Source organism: Notamacropus eugenii, chromosome 3 (assembly GCF_028372415.1).
Source record: "Notamacropus eugenii isolate mMacEug1 chromosome 3, mMacEug1.pri_v2, whole genome shotgun sequence".
Classification (NCBI taxonomy): domain Eukaryota; kingdom Metazoa; phylum Chordata; class Mammalia; order Diprotodontia; family Macropodidae; genus Notamacropus; species Notamacropus eugenii.
The window spans coordinates 302,580,668-302,595,627 of NC_092874.1; the positions used below are offsets into that span (position 1 = coordinate 302,580,668).

General features: G+C 46.3%; 1 protein-coding gene across 5 annotated transcripts in view; it reads left to right on the plus strand.

The window, feature by feature from the left end:
- The window catches only part of SCUBE1 (signal peptide, CUB domain and EGF like domain containing 1), a 256,758-nt gene that overhangs the window by 182,555 nt on the left and 59,243 nt on the right, over positions 1-14,960 (plus strand). For all 5 annotated transcript variants that reach the window (XM_072596364.1, XM_072596365.1, XM_072596366.1 and 2 more), the window contains one exon: positions 9,491-9,607. In XM_072596364.1, the coding sequence (XP_072452465.1) occupies positions 9,491-9,607 (117 nt within the window). The remainder of the gene's footprint in view (positions 1-9,490; positions 9,608-14,960) is intronic.

Consider the following 14,960-nt stretch of genomic DNA (forward strand, 5'->3'; position numbering starts at 1 on the left):
ACACAGAGGATGATGAACTAGAGAGATGCAATGCAGAACCTGTCTGGGTCCTCTAAGCCAAGAGATTCGGCATTATCAAGGCAAAGGCAGGTGCGTAGCATGAGCAAGAAAATTATGTTGGAAAATAGGACTGTGAATGAGAAAAAGAGAACAGGGGTGAGCAAGAGAAATGTCAGAGGTGTTTGACATCACAGAAGATGTTCTGTGTCTAATCAAAGCAGGCTTCTGTATCTGTGGGGGTCAAGGAAGGTCCCTCTCTCCATTCATGAGGGACAAGGAAGGTCCCTCTCTCCATTCATGAGGGACAAGGAAGGTCCCACTCTCCATTCATGAGGGACAAGGAAGGTCCCTCTCTCCATTCATGAGGGACAAGGAAGGTCCCTCTCTCCATTCATGAGGGACAAGGAAGGTCCCTCTCTCCGTTCATGAGGGACAAGGAAGGTATCTCTCTCTTTCACTGGCATCACGGAAGGCACCTCTCTCTCCACTGGCATCAGGGAAGACATCTCTATCCAGGAGGATCATGAAAGGCTTCTCTTTATCCATGGGAATTTCTGCAAATGTTCCTATTTTCATAAGACATTATTAATTGTATCAAACCCAGGAATGCTACAAAAGCTCCTCAGTGAAATCCACAGGAATATGAAAGAAATGGTTCTGAACCCTTTTTCTTTCTTTTATATCTGTATATATGTATACTATTATACAGTACTAGGGCACAGTAGATAGAGCACCAGACCTGGAGTCAGGAAGACCTGAGTTTCAATCCAGCCTCAGAAACTTACTAGCTGTGGTCAAGTTACTTCATCCTGTTTGCCTCAGTTTCCTCATCTATAAAAATTAACTGGAGAAGGAAATGACAAACCACTCCTGTATCTTGACCAAGAAAACCCCAAATGGGGTCCTGAAGAGTTAGACACGACTGAAATGACTGAACAAGAACAAAAATGAAAAGTCCTGAATATGAAAGTGCCTCAAAGTGGAGCCCTGGAAGGTTCCCTCTCACTGTGGGCTTCAAGCAGAGGCAGGATGACCACTTGTTAACAGTTACTGGAGAGGGGAATTCTTCTTTAGTTTAAGTCTGGGCTGTATAACTTTGGAAGTCCCTTCTAACTTCATAATTCCATAACTTCTTCAGCAATTATATCCGTAACAGTAATAATAAGAGCTTACATTTATAGGCATTTTATTTACAATGCATATTTTGAACACTATACTACTCATGAGATTAGATTACATTAGATGGTACAAATATCATTGATGTTCAGGGAGATTCAAGAATTTAGCAGAGAACACACATGTCGTAAGTGGCAGAGTCAGGATGTGAATAGCATCCTCTGACTCCAGGTCCAATGTCCCGACAACACAGCCCCCTCATTCCTCCTATCAGAGGCCACTGTCCTGTTTTACCCCCAAAGGTGGGGAGAGAGCATTCCAAGAATTCTTGTAAGATGGGATGATAAATAGAGTTGTCTTCATTGTCTTAGGTAGTAGCTTTTGGCCCCCTTTCCTCCTTCAGCTCTGTAAAATGATGGCTGACCTAAAGCCACTCAGTCAGATGAGAAAAATGGCTCTAGCTCAAGTCATGTGGTGCTTCAGACTCCCCCATCCCATCCCTACCCCACCCTGCTCTGGGAGATGTGGAGCCAGGGCTCTTTGTTTGCGAGGCTGGCCTGTAGCAGAGAGAGAGCCCCACATGGACTCACTGAGTGACCTCCACTTTGGATGAGGATGTAAGGCATGGCTCATGCAGGGAGGGACCTTGGAGAGTGACTCTTCCTCAAGCCCCTTATTTTACAGAGAAGCAGCTCAGGACCGGGGCAGTCCAAGAGTTTGCCCAGGGTCATACACAGAGCAAGAGAGGCAGGATTCAAACCCCCAAGACCTCTGACTTCACAGGGTGGCCTTCTCAGCCTCAGTTATATCATCTATAAAGTGGACACAACAACAGTATTTCAATTAACACACTTCATAGGGCAGTTCGGAGTTATGTTGTTTCACCGAACCAAATAGCACTAAAGAAGTTTGAGTTATTGTACTTCTTATCAATTTTCTTATCAGCAGTAGTAGAATGAAATGCTGACCTTGACCCTGATGATCAGGGGGAAAATCACTCCAATTCAATTTCTTCATCTGTTAAAAGGAACTAAAAATTCTCAAACTACTGACCACAAGGTTCTTTTAGGAGAACACTTTGAATGGTAGCAGTTGTCATAGCAATAGTAATACATACATTGAAACAGTATGCCACCCCCCAATAATAAAATGAAAAAGAATAGTGACGTCAAACATCCCAGAGAAACTCAGCAAATAAACTAACCAGGCCATCGGTTGTCCCGAACACCTGGACAGAATTTTGATCCATAAAAACTGAAAAACAATGTTTTTCATGGACGTTATTCTATCAAATATTGATCCCCTCTAAGCTACCTAGAAGAAAATCTTTCCCAGCACAGAGATGGAGCAGAAAAGATCCCAGTCATGTGGCTGCCAGACAGGAGTCAGAGCAGGGGGCCAGCTCTGAGCCCACCTCCTGAGAGTTTTAGTCAATACTTCTCTTATCCATCCTGTGTGGTTCATCCAGCCATATAACAGCAAACATGAACAAAGCAGGGGAGCAGCTGGCCCCAAAACTGTGTCTGTCTGAACCCCATTGAAAGAGATGAGAAAGATAATAGTGATGATTGACATTGATTTATACAGAGTCCTAGACCTCAGACTGGGGGGACCCCCTCATTTTACAGATCAGGAAACTAAGGCTCAGGGAGGTGAAGAGACTTGCCCAAGGTCACACAGGCAGTATCTCCAAGAGGCTGAACTTGAACCCAGCTCCTCAGCCTCCATCCCCTGCCCCACAAGGCTTTTAAGCTGACCAAATGCTACTCCTGTCACTCTGCACTGGTGCCTCACAGCAGCCCATGAGGTCAGTACTGCTGAGAGCCACAAACATAAGTGACTTTACTGATGATAAGCTGAGACTCAAAGTGTTGAGCAACTTGACCAGGGTCACATGGCAAGTTTCAGATCTGAATGCAGGCCCAGTGCTCCCTCTTCACCGGTGACTCTCCATAGTCTAGGTGCAGCCTAACCCCTCTTTGGAGCAATGGCCATGGGATTCAGTAAGTCACTTGTCCCTTCCCAGGTGCTTCTCAAGCCTGGACGGTGAAGAGAGTATGGAGACAAATCTTGTTCTCCCCACAACGCCCTGGCCCTCTTACAAATATCCCCAACTACCCTGGAATCCCAGAGGGCCAGAGCTGCTGGAGAAAGGAGCTCTTGCAGTCAATGAAGCCAAACTCTCTCCTCTAGTGGGAAGGACATCTATACCTTCCCCTACAAATGGGTACCTGGAAGATAGTGAAGGGCCACTGCTGATGGGGGGAGCCCCTGCTTCTCCTATAGCAGCTCATCCCATTGTTAGATGGCTCCATTGCTCTCCATATGCTACCAGTTGTCTCCATACGCCACCAGTGACCTCCCCATATGCCACCAGTTGTCTCTACACAACACCAGAGCCAAAAGCGGTTCCCATCAAACTTCCATCTCCTTGGTCCTGGTGTTTCCCACTCAGAATAAGTCTGTGCTCTCTTAAACATGACAGTCCTTCAGGCAATCAGTTAAATAGCATTGATTAAGTGCCTACTGTGCACCAGGCACTGGGTAGAGCACCGGGGATACAAATAAGGAATTTGCACTCTGATGGAAGAGATGCCACACAAATAGCCAACTACAAATTATATCTAGACAGGATAAACTGGGAGTGAGTCATCTCAGGCACCAAGATAAAGGCAGAATGGAAAAAGAGATCTTCTAGACAGCCAGAGACCACACTAGAACCCACTGCCCATGGCTCTTCTGGAGGCTAACATCCCCCACCCCTTCAGCAGTTCTTCAGTTTACCTGGTCCTGGGCCCTCCAGGGTCCTCCTCTCTAGACTGTCCCTTTGCCCTCCTATCACTCCTGCTTGGCTCTTAGAGTCACATGCACACTGACCTGTCAGCAAGGACTCCCAGCACAAGCCTTCCCTGGGGGAGATTTCTTACTAGAACCCTAGAACTAGAACCCTACACTGAAGGACTGATGGCCAATGGTAGCACTTTAAGCCTCAGCACCAAACATGGCATTTAGTAAATGCTTAATGATCAAATGACTGAGCAGAATTTCAAGCTTCATCCACTGGATGAGTGGAGGAAAAACTGCAGATGGGAAAGTAGCTTTTCAGAGACCCTGAAGTCATGTACCCTCAAGGAAGGAAATCAGCTTTTATTCAGCACGTGCTCTGGGCCAGGCCCTGTGTGAACCACTCTACAAACACTCTGTCCTATGATCCTTACAACTACCCTGGGAGGGAGATGTGATATGATCCTCATTTTACAGGCAAGGAGACTGAGGCAAACAGGGTTAAGTGACTTGCACAGGGTCATCCAACTAGTGTCTAAGGCTGGGGTCCTGACTCCAGGCCACACATACCATGCACTATGGCACCCCCAGCTGCCTATAGAAGGGAAACTGAGTCAGCCTTTCTTGGGCACAGCATTCCTCTGCCCAGATCTCCTGCAATGATGTTAAGTGTATGTCTTTGGGGAGCTGTTATCTTCCTGAATGGAGGTAAATTCCTCAGGAACAGAGACCTTGACATTTCTGGATCTCCAATGCATACAGCGCATGCTAATGTGCATATCACACATTAAATACATGTTAGCTGATGGATTATTTCTGATCAGATGATTGGAAGGCTCATAGCATTTTAGACCTTGGGAATCATCGATTCCAGTCCCCTCCTTTTGTGGGTGTGGAAACTGAGGCCCGTGGAAAAGAAGGGATGCTATGAGGGCCTGGGGGAGTTTATCTGTTCTATGTTGTTGGGTGTTGGCAAGGCTGAGGCTGCCTTGGCTGGCCATCAGTTCCCATCTGCAGCTGATATGGAACATTAACAACCATAACAGTAATGGCATTCTCACGTCATTTGAAGGTTTGTGAGGTGTTTTACATGCGTTGTGTCATGTAATCCTCACTTAGAGAAGGTAAGGACCTTCATGGGAATCAAAGCCAACCTGAAGCCCAGAGCAGGCCTGGCTTCCCTTCAGTTTGTACATAGAGCCAAGAGACAAGGCAGAATCTGGGCCCGGGGCCTCTTCCTCCAAATCTAGCCACAGAACAAAACAGGCCCTCGTGCCAACACTGTCAGTCTGGAAGTGGCAGATGAAAGGCCCTGGACCAGCCCAAGCCAAGGGTGTGTTGGAGACACGTTTTCTGGGTTTGGAATCTTAATGACTTACACCTGGAAGAGGTGGGGATTAAGGGAACATCGCTTTGATCTTCAGAGCTCCCAAGGGAGTCTCTTCATGTGAAAGATTTTTCAGGCCTATTTCTGTGGATCATGGATGCTTGATTTGGAGCAGACCTTCCCATTCAGGCATTCATTCTATATTCATCAAACATTTACTACATGCTTGTCTGTGCCCAGCATTGTGCTCAACAAAAAGTTTAGATTTAGAACTGGAAGGAACTTGAACGATCACCTCTTCCAGCCTTCTCATGTTATAGATGGGAAACAATGCCCTAGCAAGATTTTCCTGCAGATCCAAAGTCACAGAGACATGAGTCAGCCCACATGTTAACTGCCAGTCGAGTAACGGAGAAGACACAAACACCACTAATTATAACATAGGATAGGATGGAATGAATAGCACTCTGAGACTCTTGGGAAGGTCCTTCCAATGCAGGGAGGACCCTTCTTCCTGGGAAAGAAGATCCAGGGATGCAATAGTTGTGTTTAAGTGTGAAGGTAGAGTCCATTGATTAACCCACCCCATCTAAAAGAAATTGCCTTTGTTACATAAGAACTATATTTTGATTGAATCCATCAACCAGAACTAGGGAAGAGTAAAACATGGACACTGCCTTGAATGAATCAGAAATATTTCAGTTAGGTATGGTGGGAAGTCTGTTTCAATTGAGTCATGGATTGGGTCACACTCTGAGAAGCATATATAAAATGAGGAGCTGTCTCAGATGCAGGGACAGATTCTGAGGGCCCAGTAAGGAGAGCTGAGCTAACAGGAATTGACAGCCCAGGGGCCAACAAAAGGAGAAAGAGAAAACAGGACCAGGCTTTGGCAGGAAAGGAAAAGGGCCCTCCATCCTCGGGGAGGCTTAGAAAAGGAGACTGAGGAAAGCTCCAAGAAAAGGGCTGCCCCAACTCTCCCTGCCAGTACCTCTCCATGAACAGATACTGCAAGAGACTCAGCCTGCTTCTTCTCCTAGACGTGTGTCTGTGTCTGGGAAATCTGAATTGTGCCTCGGCCTCAAAGAGCCTGGAGTGAATAAGTCTGTGTGAATAAATCTGAATGCAAGTAAAGACAAAGAGCCCTACATCTTGGGAATCTTGCTAACGGGAAGCTGGGAGCAATTGTGACTGTACTTCTAACTGATGAATACAAAGTCCCTAATGCAGCAACAGAGTGAGCTGGGGATCAGACTGGGGGGACCGACAGAGAACCCCAAAGTTGGAAGGGGTTGCACAAGAATTTGAGGAGCCGTCATTGGGATTAGATTATTCCATTTGGCCCAAGAGTGATGAGCATAGCAAAAGGAATAAAATATTCCCGAGAAGCCATGGGCAGGGAAGTCAAGGACACAAATCTGTTTGAGACAAGAGAATAGTGTTTGGGGACTTCCTGTCATCACCCAGATGGTGCTGGAAGACCCCCAGGAGAGGGGCCCCACCTCCACAAGCAGATCATCCCACCTTGGCCAGCTCTGACCCCTGGAAGCCTCTCCCCACATCAGGCCCCTTGGTAACTCTCTCCTTCCCCCCAGGTTTCACCTCTCCTCTTCTGCCCTCCATGGCTCCTGGTTCTCCCTTCTGGGCTCAAATAGAGCAAGGCTCATTCCCCTGCTGTATGACTGAAATACCCAAAGACAAGTGTCCTCTCCCTCTCCATCTTCTCTCCTCGGGGCCAAACCTTCCCACTTCCATCAGCTGATCCTTCTGTGAAATGGTGACAAAAATGGCTGCCCTGCTTTGGACACTCCCTGATTTATGGGTATCCTTTATAAACTCTGAACTCAAGCAGAAATGACCATGGAAGTCTACAGGAAGGACTTAAGAGTCTATTCTGACTGTCCCCCTGGCTCCTGCTCTTGGAAGGAAATCACTAGGTTTCATTCATGTATACTGTACATGTGTCCTTTCTCCCACAGAGTGTAAGCTCCTCCAGGGTAGGAACTGTTTAGTGTTTTATCTTTGTAACCTCAGAACCTTAGACCCACAGGACCCACAGATGCTTATTATTTGTTCAATTGAGTTGAGAATTCAGGGAAGGGGCACCTCTGAGCAGAGGGATCATAGGCTCCCACACAGAGAGGCTTGGAAGGGGCTGAAAAAGCCATCAAGTTGAACCCTCTCATTGTACAGATAATGAGTCTGAGCCTGGGTAAATGACATGGCCAGGATCATACGGGAGGTAAGTGAGGGGTGGGGTGGGTCAAATCCAGGTCCATTTAGTCCCAAGCCAACACTGTTCCCACCATACCAGACAAATACAAGCACCTACTTTGCACAAAGCCGTATGCTGGGGAGAGAAGGGAAATCTGGCAAGACACAGCTATTGTCACAGACCTTCCAGACTGACGGTAGCTAAGCCACAAACACTGACAAGGAGACTGAGAATACTCCTGTTAGGAACACTAGAAAAAAGGCAAAGTGAAGCCTGTAGGGGAAGGTCATTCAGGAGGGCTTCCTGGAAGAGGCAGCATTTGCTCTGGGACTTGCCACCTAGGGGTAAAGTGCAAGTGAGCAGGTCTTCTGAGATGGGGGCAGAGATCTGGAGGGCTGGAAGGACACAGAGAAGACAGTGAGCCAAGTAGCCATAAGAAGGAAGGCTGAAGAGCCAAGTCATCTAGTCATTCTACAGATGGGGACACTTGGGCAGAGGAGGGTGAAGTAACTTGGCCACGCTTACTCAGTGGTGACAAAAGTTCTTAGTGCAAGTGGAAGAAGTGGCCTTTGAGGGCCCATGACTGAGGAGGAAGAGGAGTGAATCCATCCTGTACAGGCTTCTCTTCACAATGACTCTGAGGTGGGACAGTGTAAGCACCATCCCCATCACACGAACAGTGCAGGATCGAGAGCTAGGGGCTTGCTCAGGTGCCCAGAGAATGAACAGCAGAACCAAGATTAAAGTCTAGCTCTTCTGCTGCGCTCTTTCTACTCTAACATGTGATAGGTGGTGGGTGGGTGGGTTCACTAGATGGAGAAATCTTGTCCTAAAAGCTGTCTCTTAAGGGTCAAGTTCTTCTCTCCCTCCATGTTCCTGGCCATGGCTCTAGAACTCCCACAGAAATGGAGAGTGCAGGATAAAGCCCGTTGGGGACACACCCAACCTTACTGTCCTATCTGAGCCCTCTCGTCTGTTCTGATGCATGTGGAAATCTGAACGAGCCAGCAGTTATTTTAAGGTCCAGTTTCTGGGGGCTTCATGACACTGTCACAGATCCCCAGGTAGAGGCAGATCTGCTGTGGCCACTGGCAGCTGCTTAACAGATAAATGTGTGGAGCTTCCTGCAACAAAACAAAACAAAAGAGAAAAAACTAAAAATAAATCCCATTGGCATCCTCACCACTCTGCTCAACAGAGGATCAAAGGGGAAAAAGCCATCTATTTAGTTACAGTCTGTTTTTGATATGCCTGGGGAATGTACACACCTAATTAGCCATAATAGCACCATCCAGAGGAGAAGAGGAGGTGGGGAAAGGAGATGAAGGTTTCTTTGGGGGGCAAGGAGCTCTCTCCCCCATTGGGAGGCTGGGTCATCCCTGGCCTGCGGCCCCAGGCCAAATGGATGCCCGTATCAGCTACTCCCTTTGTGGCAGGCCCTGGGAAATTTCAGTATCACAGCCCAGAACGGGGTTCAGTGACCTCGATTTTGCCCTCCCCCACCTACTTCCAGCTCCTTTCAATTTGCAGAAAAGCTTGAAGTGGACAAAACCCAGATGCCTTTTGCTTGTAGCTCAGTGAGAAAAGATCAGGCCTGTAGACTCTTGTCAAAGTGATATATGGAGCTCATTTCCCATTAACTCTTTCATGGCTTCAAGTAATTTTCTTTGCCCCCAAATTCCCTCCTGACCTCTCCTTGTTAGAAATCCAAAGCTGTGATTTGTTCCCAGACTCTAGAAGAGTTTTTAGGAAGGCCATCTTGACTCTGACCCTATGGTCTCACAAGGAAAGGGTCTGGAAATTTGGCCTTTGGGCCACATGCCCCTGGGCTAGCAAGCACACTCTTCTGTGTGGCTAGTTGAGTTTCCTGTCATAGCTGCTTTGGGATGTAGGCCCGAAGTCCTTAAGCCAAGCCTGGCTGACCAGCAGAGAAGAATCTTGCTGGGTCAGAGGCTCTTGGACATGCCTTCTAAGGCTAAGATTCTGTGATTCTGAAGCAGCCAGCGTGATATAGGAGACTGAGCATTCTCTTTGCTCTGCTTCCACAGAAACTTGTGCTGTCAACAATGGAGGCTGTGACCGTACCTGCAAGGATACAGCCACAGGAGTCCGATGCAGCTGCCCAGTAGGGTTTACCCTGCAGCCCGATGGGAAAACGTGCAAAGGTAAGCCGTAGTCACTCAGGAACTGTCTTGGGATCCATTTTAATCCCCTCATCTTCCAACCAAAGAAGGGGAGGACAGGAGGAATTGCTGTGACATTATTTCAGTTTGAGTTTCAGTTGGAAATATAAATAAGGTGACTGAATCATAAAAGTGAAAGAAGTAAGGAAGCATAGTGGTCAGTTAGTCAACAAGAATTTAGTAAGTGCCCCTGTGTGCCAGACACTGGACTAAACCCTGGAAATACAAAGAGAAGCATAAAGGTAGTCTTGCCCTCAAGGAGATTACAACTAATGGAGAAGACAACACTTAGAAGGGAACTGAAGGGTTGGGGGTGGGGTGAGGGAGGGGAAGGGGAAGGTAGAGAAAGCACTAGGTGTGGAAATTCATTGGTCAGCAGTGCAGCTCAAGAGGAATGGAGATATCTTTGGCCTGGGCCTCCTCCACTTCAAACTGGAGGTTCTGGGAGGAGCCAGCCAATCAGAGGGTGAGGCCTCAGGGGAGCAGAGGGGACTTTCAATGTGAGAAGTAGTTGAGGGGTGGAGAGAGCTTCTAGGGTGAAGAGGTTCCAGTGGCCTGGTAATGTGCCACAGTACTGTGAGAAGGCGAGTCACCATGCAATCTGGAAAGGCCTGAATACATCTCTGGTCTATGATCATTTTGTTGAAGAAGTAAGAAAGGAAGATGGTCCATGAATCAGTCTGAGTGAAGAAAGGAAGGAATGGGATGGTCTGGGTATCTATGGAGCTGGAAAATGAGCAGGGAGGATAGTTCTTGTCTCCTTCTAATTGGAGAAATAAGGGAATCAGGTGGTTTGGTTTTTCCTTGCGGTGGAGACGGTATATGCACCATTTCAGTTAGTAAAAAAAAAAAAAATAGGAAAGTCTCAGTTGGATTTGGAGCTGGAGCAATACAGGAGTGGAATCAATCAATCATCCGGTATTTGTTAGGCATTGATCATGAGCCAGGCATGTTCACAGGGCAGCGACCCCCTACCCTGCCAATTCCTTCTTCTAGAAAATGAAGGCCTTAGGCTAGATGGCCCTGCAGCTCATTTCTGGCTCTAAATTTCCTTCTCTTGCCCTCTGCCTATGAGGAGCACAGGGCAAACAGACCTGGTGTAATAGGAAGCAAGCCAAGCATGGGGTTGGAACACCTGTGTTCAAATGTGGACTCTAGCATTTATTAGCTGCATTATGATGACCAAGTCTGAGCTTCCATTTCTCATATGTAACAAGGAATGGTCAGATTTGTATCACCTAAAAAGGGATTATAAAGGACAATATAAACATGAGTTATTATTGTACAATGATAATAATAGTCATTTCTAAGTAGCTTCCAATATATATTTTTAAAGTTTGTCTCTTCTTTTTCATCACCTACAGTTCCCAGTGAGATCACAGGATCACAGACCTAGCATCAGCAGGGATCTTAGAGGCCATCTAATCTAACCTCCCTCATTTTACAAATGAGGAAACTGAGGCTCAGTGATTTGCCAAGGTGTCACAGCTTAGAAGTGCTTCCAGAGGGAGAGAGGAGAGTGGATTAGAGAAGGACAAAAAGACTAAAAGACAGAGGAGAGCAGGGGACCTCAGCACACAGACTCTCTGAATTGGGAAGTACTTAGACCATAAAAAAGACCTAAGAACACAGAATGGCAGAGGACTGCTACCTTTGTTGTTGTTTAGCCATTGTGTCTGACTCTCTGTGACCCCACTGGGAGTTTTCTTGTCAGACACTGGAGCAGTTTGCCATTTCCTTCTCCAGTTCATTTTATAGATGAGAAACTGAGGCAAACAGGGTGAAGTGGCTTGCCCAGGGTCACACAACTAGTACGTGTCTGAGGCCAGATTTGTACTCAGGTCTTCCTTACTCCAGGCTTGGCACTCTAGCCCCTGTGCCACCTAGCTGCCCTAAGATAGGGACCTTAGAGATAACCTAATTCAGTTTCTAAACTTTCAGCCTGCTTATCTGCAGCCACTCATAGGACAGATTTGCCAGGGTGGAAATCTTTGACATTATTTCAGAAATTCATTTCTCTCCTCTCTCTGTCTCTCTCTCTGTCTCTCTCTCTCTCTCTCTGTGTCTCTCTCTGTGTCTCTCTCTGTATCTCTCTCTGTCTCTGTCTCTCTCTTTCTCTGTCTCTCTGTCTCTCTCTCTCTGTCTCTATCTCCCTCTCCCCCTCTCTCTTACTCTCCTCTTCTTCTTCCAGTTTCCTCTTCCCCAACTTCTTGTCCCTGCCCCCTTTTACTTCCAAGTTGAGACTGAAGAAGGCAGAGCAATCCTTATTAGAGAATTTAGATATTTGACTTGTCTTTGGTAGAGTTTTAGCTACTAAACACTCAGAACACAACTCCCTCAATTTTCAACTGCCAAATTATGGTGCTGTTCCTAAGGATCGAGCTGTTCCCCCACCTCATAATGTTTTGCCTAACATCTTATTTTCATAGAAGCCACTAATAACATTAAGCAAGTAGGCGCCTGCAGAAGGACTTTTGGTTACAAGACCCTTTTGCATCCATCATCTTATGTAATCCTTACTCAGAGTAACCCAGTGAAGTAAGCAGTACAATTATTACTGTCCCCACTTCACAGATGACGAATTAAGGCTTAGTTTTTCTACCTTGCCCAAGGTCATTCAGTGATGGAACTGGTCAATCTGTCAACAAACCTTTATTGAGTGCTTACTATGTGCCGGGCCCTGTGCTAAGCACTCAGGATACAGATGAAGGCACAAGCATGGTCCTTGCCCTCAGAGAGATCAAACTCCAAAGGAAGAGAGAGAACTCATACAACCACATACGTAGATTCCATAAACAGTGTAAAGGTGTGGGGACCTCAGAGGCAAGGCACCGGAAGGATGCCAGGAAGACAGTGAGTTTGGGTGACTGGAGGGAAAGCAATACCCTTCGCAGGAACAGTAAAGCTGGGAAGAGAGGAAGTTCGGGTAGAAAGATAATGTTTTGAACCTGTTGAGTCAAGATGTCTGTGGGATATTACCAAACAGACTGCGAATCAATCAAGACTGGAGGTCAGCAGAGCTGTTAGGGCTGGACAAACAGAGCTGAGAACCATTTCCACAGAGAAGACATTGAAGCCCTTGAACTGGAGACCAGGAACTCAGGATAGCCCAATGCTCCTTCCTCAGTGCTATGAGACTTATCCAAGGCAACATAGAGAATGAATGAGATGGAAATTTGAAGATAATAAAGCCATTGCCAAGTGTAAAAGTCTCTTTGGATTCAGAATAATAATCACAAAAGCATTGGTAAGCCTAGTATTCTGATTTTAAATCCAGAAATGTTTCCAAATCTCAACGGAAAAGTCATCAAAACCTCTCATTCTAAAGGTTCTACTCTTAGGGAGGGCAACTAGGTACAACAATGGATAGAGCACCAGACCTGGAGTCAGGAAGACCTGAGTTCAAATCCAACTTCAGACACTTACTACCTGTGTGACCCTGGACAAGTCACTTCACTTTATTTGCCTCAGTTTCCTCATCTGTAAATGATCTGGAGAAGGAAATGGCAAACCACTCCAGTACCTCTACCAAGAAAACCTTAAATAGAGTCACAAAGAGTCAGACATGACTGAAACTTACTGAACAACTCTTAGAGAATGAAATCAGTGTTTCGGAACAAGGAGCTGGTGAGGTCAGGCTGGGGAGTGTTTCCAAAGAGGAGAGATGACAGGTGTTTTGCAATGCCGAGGATGAAAAACTGAGGGCAAAGTATATGAGCCAAATTGTCGGGGATTTGTTTTACCCATATCATCTGAGGGGAGCCAGAGGGAACTTTAGCACATCCCAAACAGGATTTGCCCTAAGCATTCCACCTTTATTGTTAAATGGGAATCTTGTTGTACAACTCTTTAATCCTGGAGTCTTTCTGTTCTTTAGGGAGAGTTTTTGATGTCCAAAGAGTGTTGTTTTCTGCTTAATTGACCCTCTTGAGAATGATGAAAAGGTTGGAAATTCAGCACTCCTTAACTAATCCCAAATGTTTGATTCAACCCTTGGTTTGGATCAGTGCCATTGACGAGAGGAGAGGAATCACTGCAGTATGCTGGAGAGAGCACTGGGCAGTCAGGAGACCTGGGCTCCAGCTGAAGCCCAGATCCTAGCTGCATGAACTCTAGAAAAATCCCTTCCCCTTTCTGGGTCCCAGTTTCTGCCTCTGTCAGACCAGGGGATTGGCCTAGTTTCTCCAAGGTCTCTTTCACTTCTCCCTTCTATATCCCAAATTCCAAAGTCTTTACCCAGCTCCGATATTCTCCATCTTAAGCTTCCTTCTAGCTACTACATGCTTTAGATCCAAAGATATCTTCAAGTTCTAACTATCCATGCTCTAGGATCTATTCTAATTCTCACATTTTTGATTCTAAGATTCTTCCCTGTTTTGACATTCTGTGCTCCAAGGTCCCTTACCAGCTTCTAGCTCACATACTGAGTCCTGATCTCCTCCATTCTCAGGATTTCTCCTTCCTCCTCCAATGAACACATAGATGTAGATATGCACATTCACATACAGACTCTTCTCTGCTTATAGAAGGCAGGGTCCTGGAGGGCAAGGACTTTTCTCAGTTTTGCATCCTCATCACCCAGCCCAATGCTTTAGTTTGGATCAAATTTAGCTGGCAAGTGTCACCAATCCTACCTCCCGTCATCCCTTCAATTTGAAATATTGCAACAGCCTCCAAACCCTCTCCTCTCTGGATCATGCAGAGTGGCTGAAATGACTTTCCCAAGCACGTGTCCAACCAGGTCACTCCCCTGCTCCAGCAGTTCTAGTCCCTCTTGTCTCTAGGGTTAAATACAAATTCGTCTGTTTGGCATTTTGAGCCCTTCCTAAGGTGATGCTTGCCTCCTACCAGCCAGGTCACTACAATCCAGACAGTCCCTCATACATGACATTCCATCTCTGCGCATCAACACAAATTCTTTCCCATGCCTGGAAGACACTCTCTCCTCATTTCAGCCTCTTAGAATCCCGATGGTCTTTCAAAGCTCAGCTCAAGAGTTCTCTCCTTCACATGGTCTTTCCTGACCTTCCCTCCCTCAATTCCTCTGTACCTTGTGTTCTTTGTATTCAGAGGCTGTCCCAAAAGTCTCAGTGCAATTTTAAATCTTAAGCATAAAACTGCACCAAGCCTTTTGGGACATTCTGTATTTTGTATCTATGCCTATGTTTATTCATTGTTTAAGGGAGAGCCATTTGATTTGTTTCTTAAACAGCTTGCTAATTATAGTAGGTGCTTAATATATGTTTGCTCATCGAGTGAAGAGGGTATTGCCATAAATTCAGTGACAGGTGATGAAGGCTTGAACTGAAATGGGGGGAACATGAAGGTGGGGGTA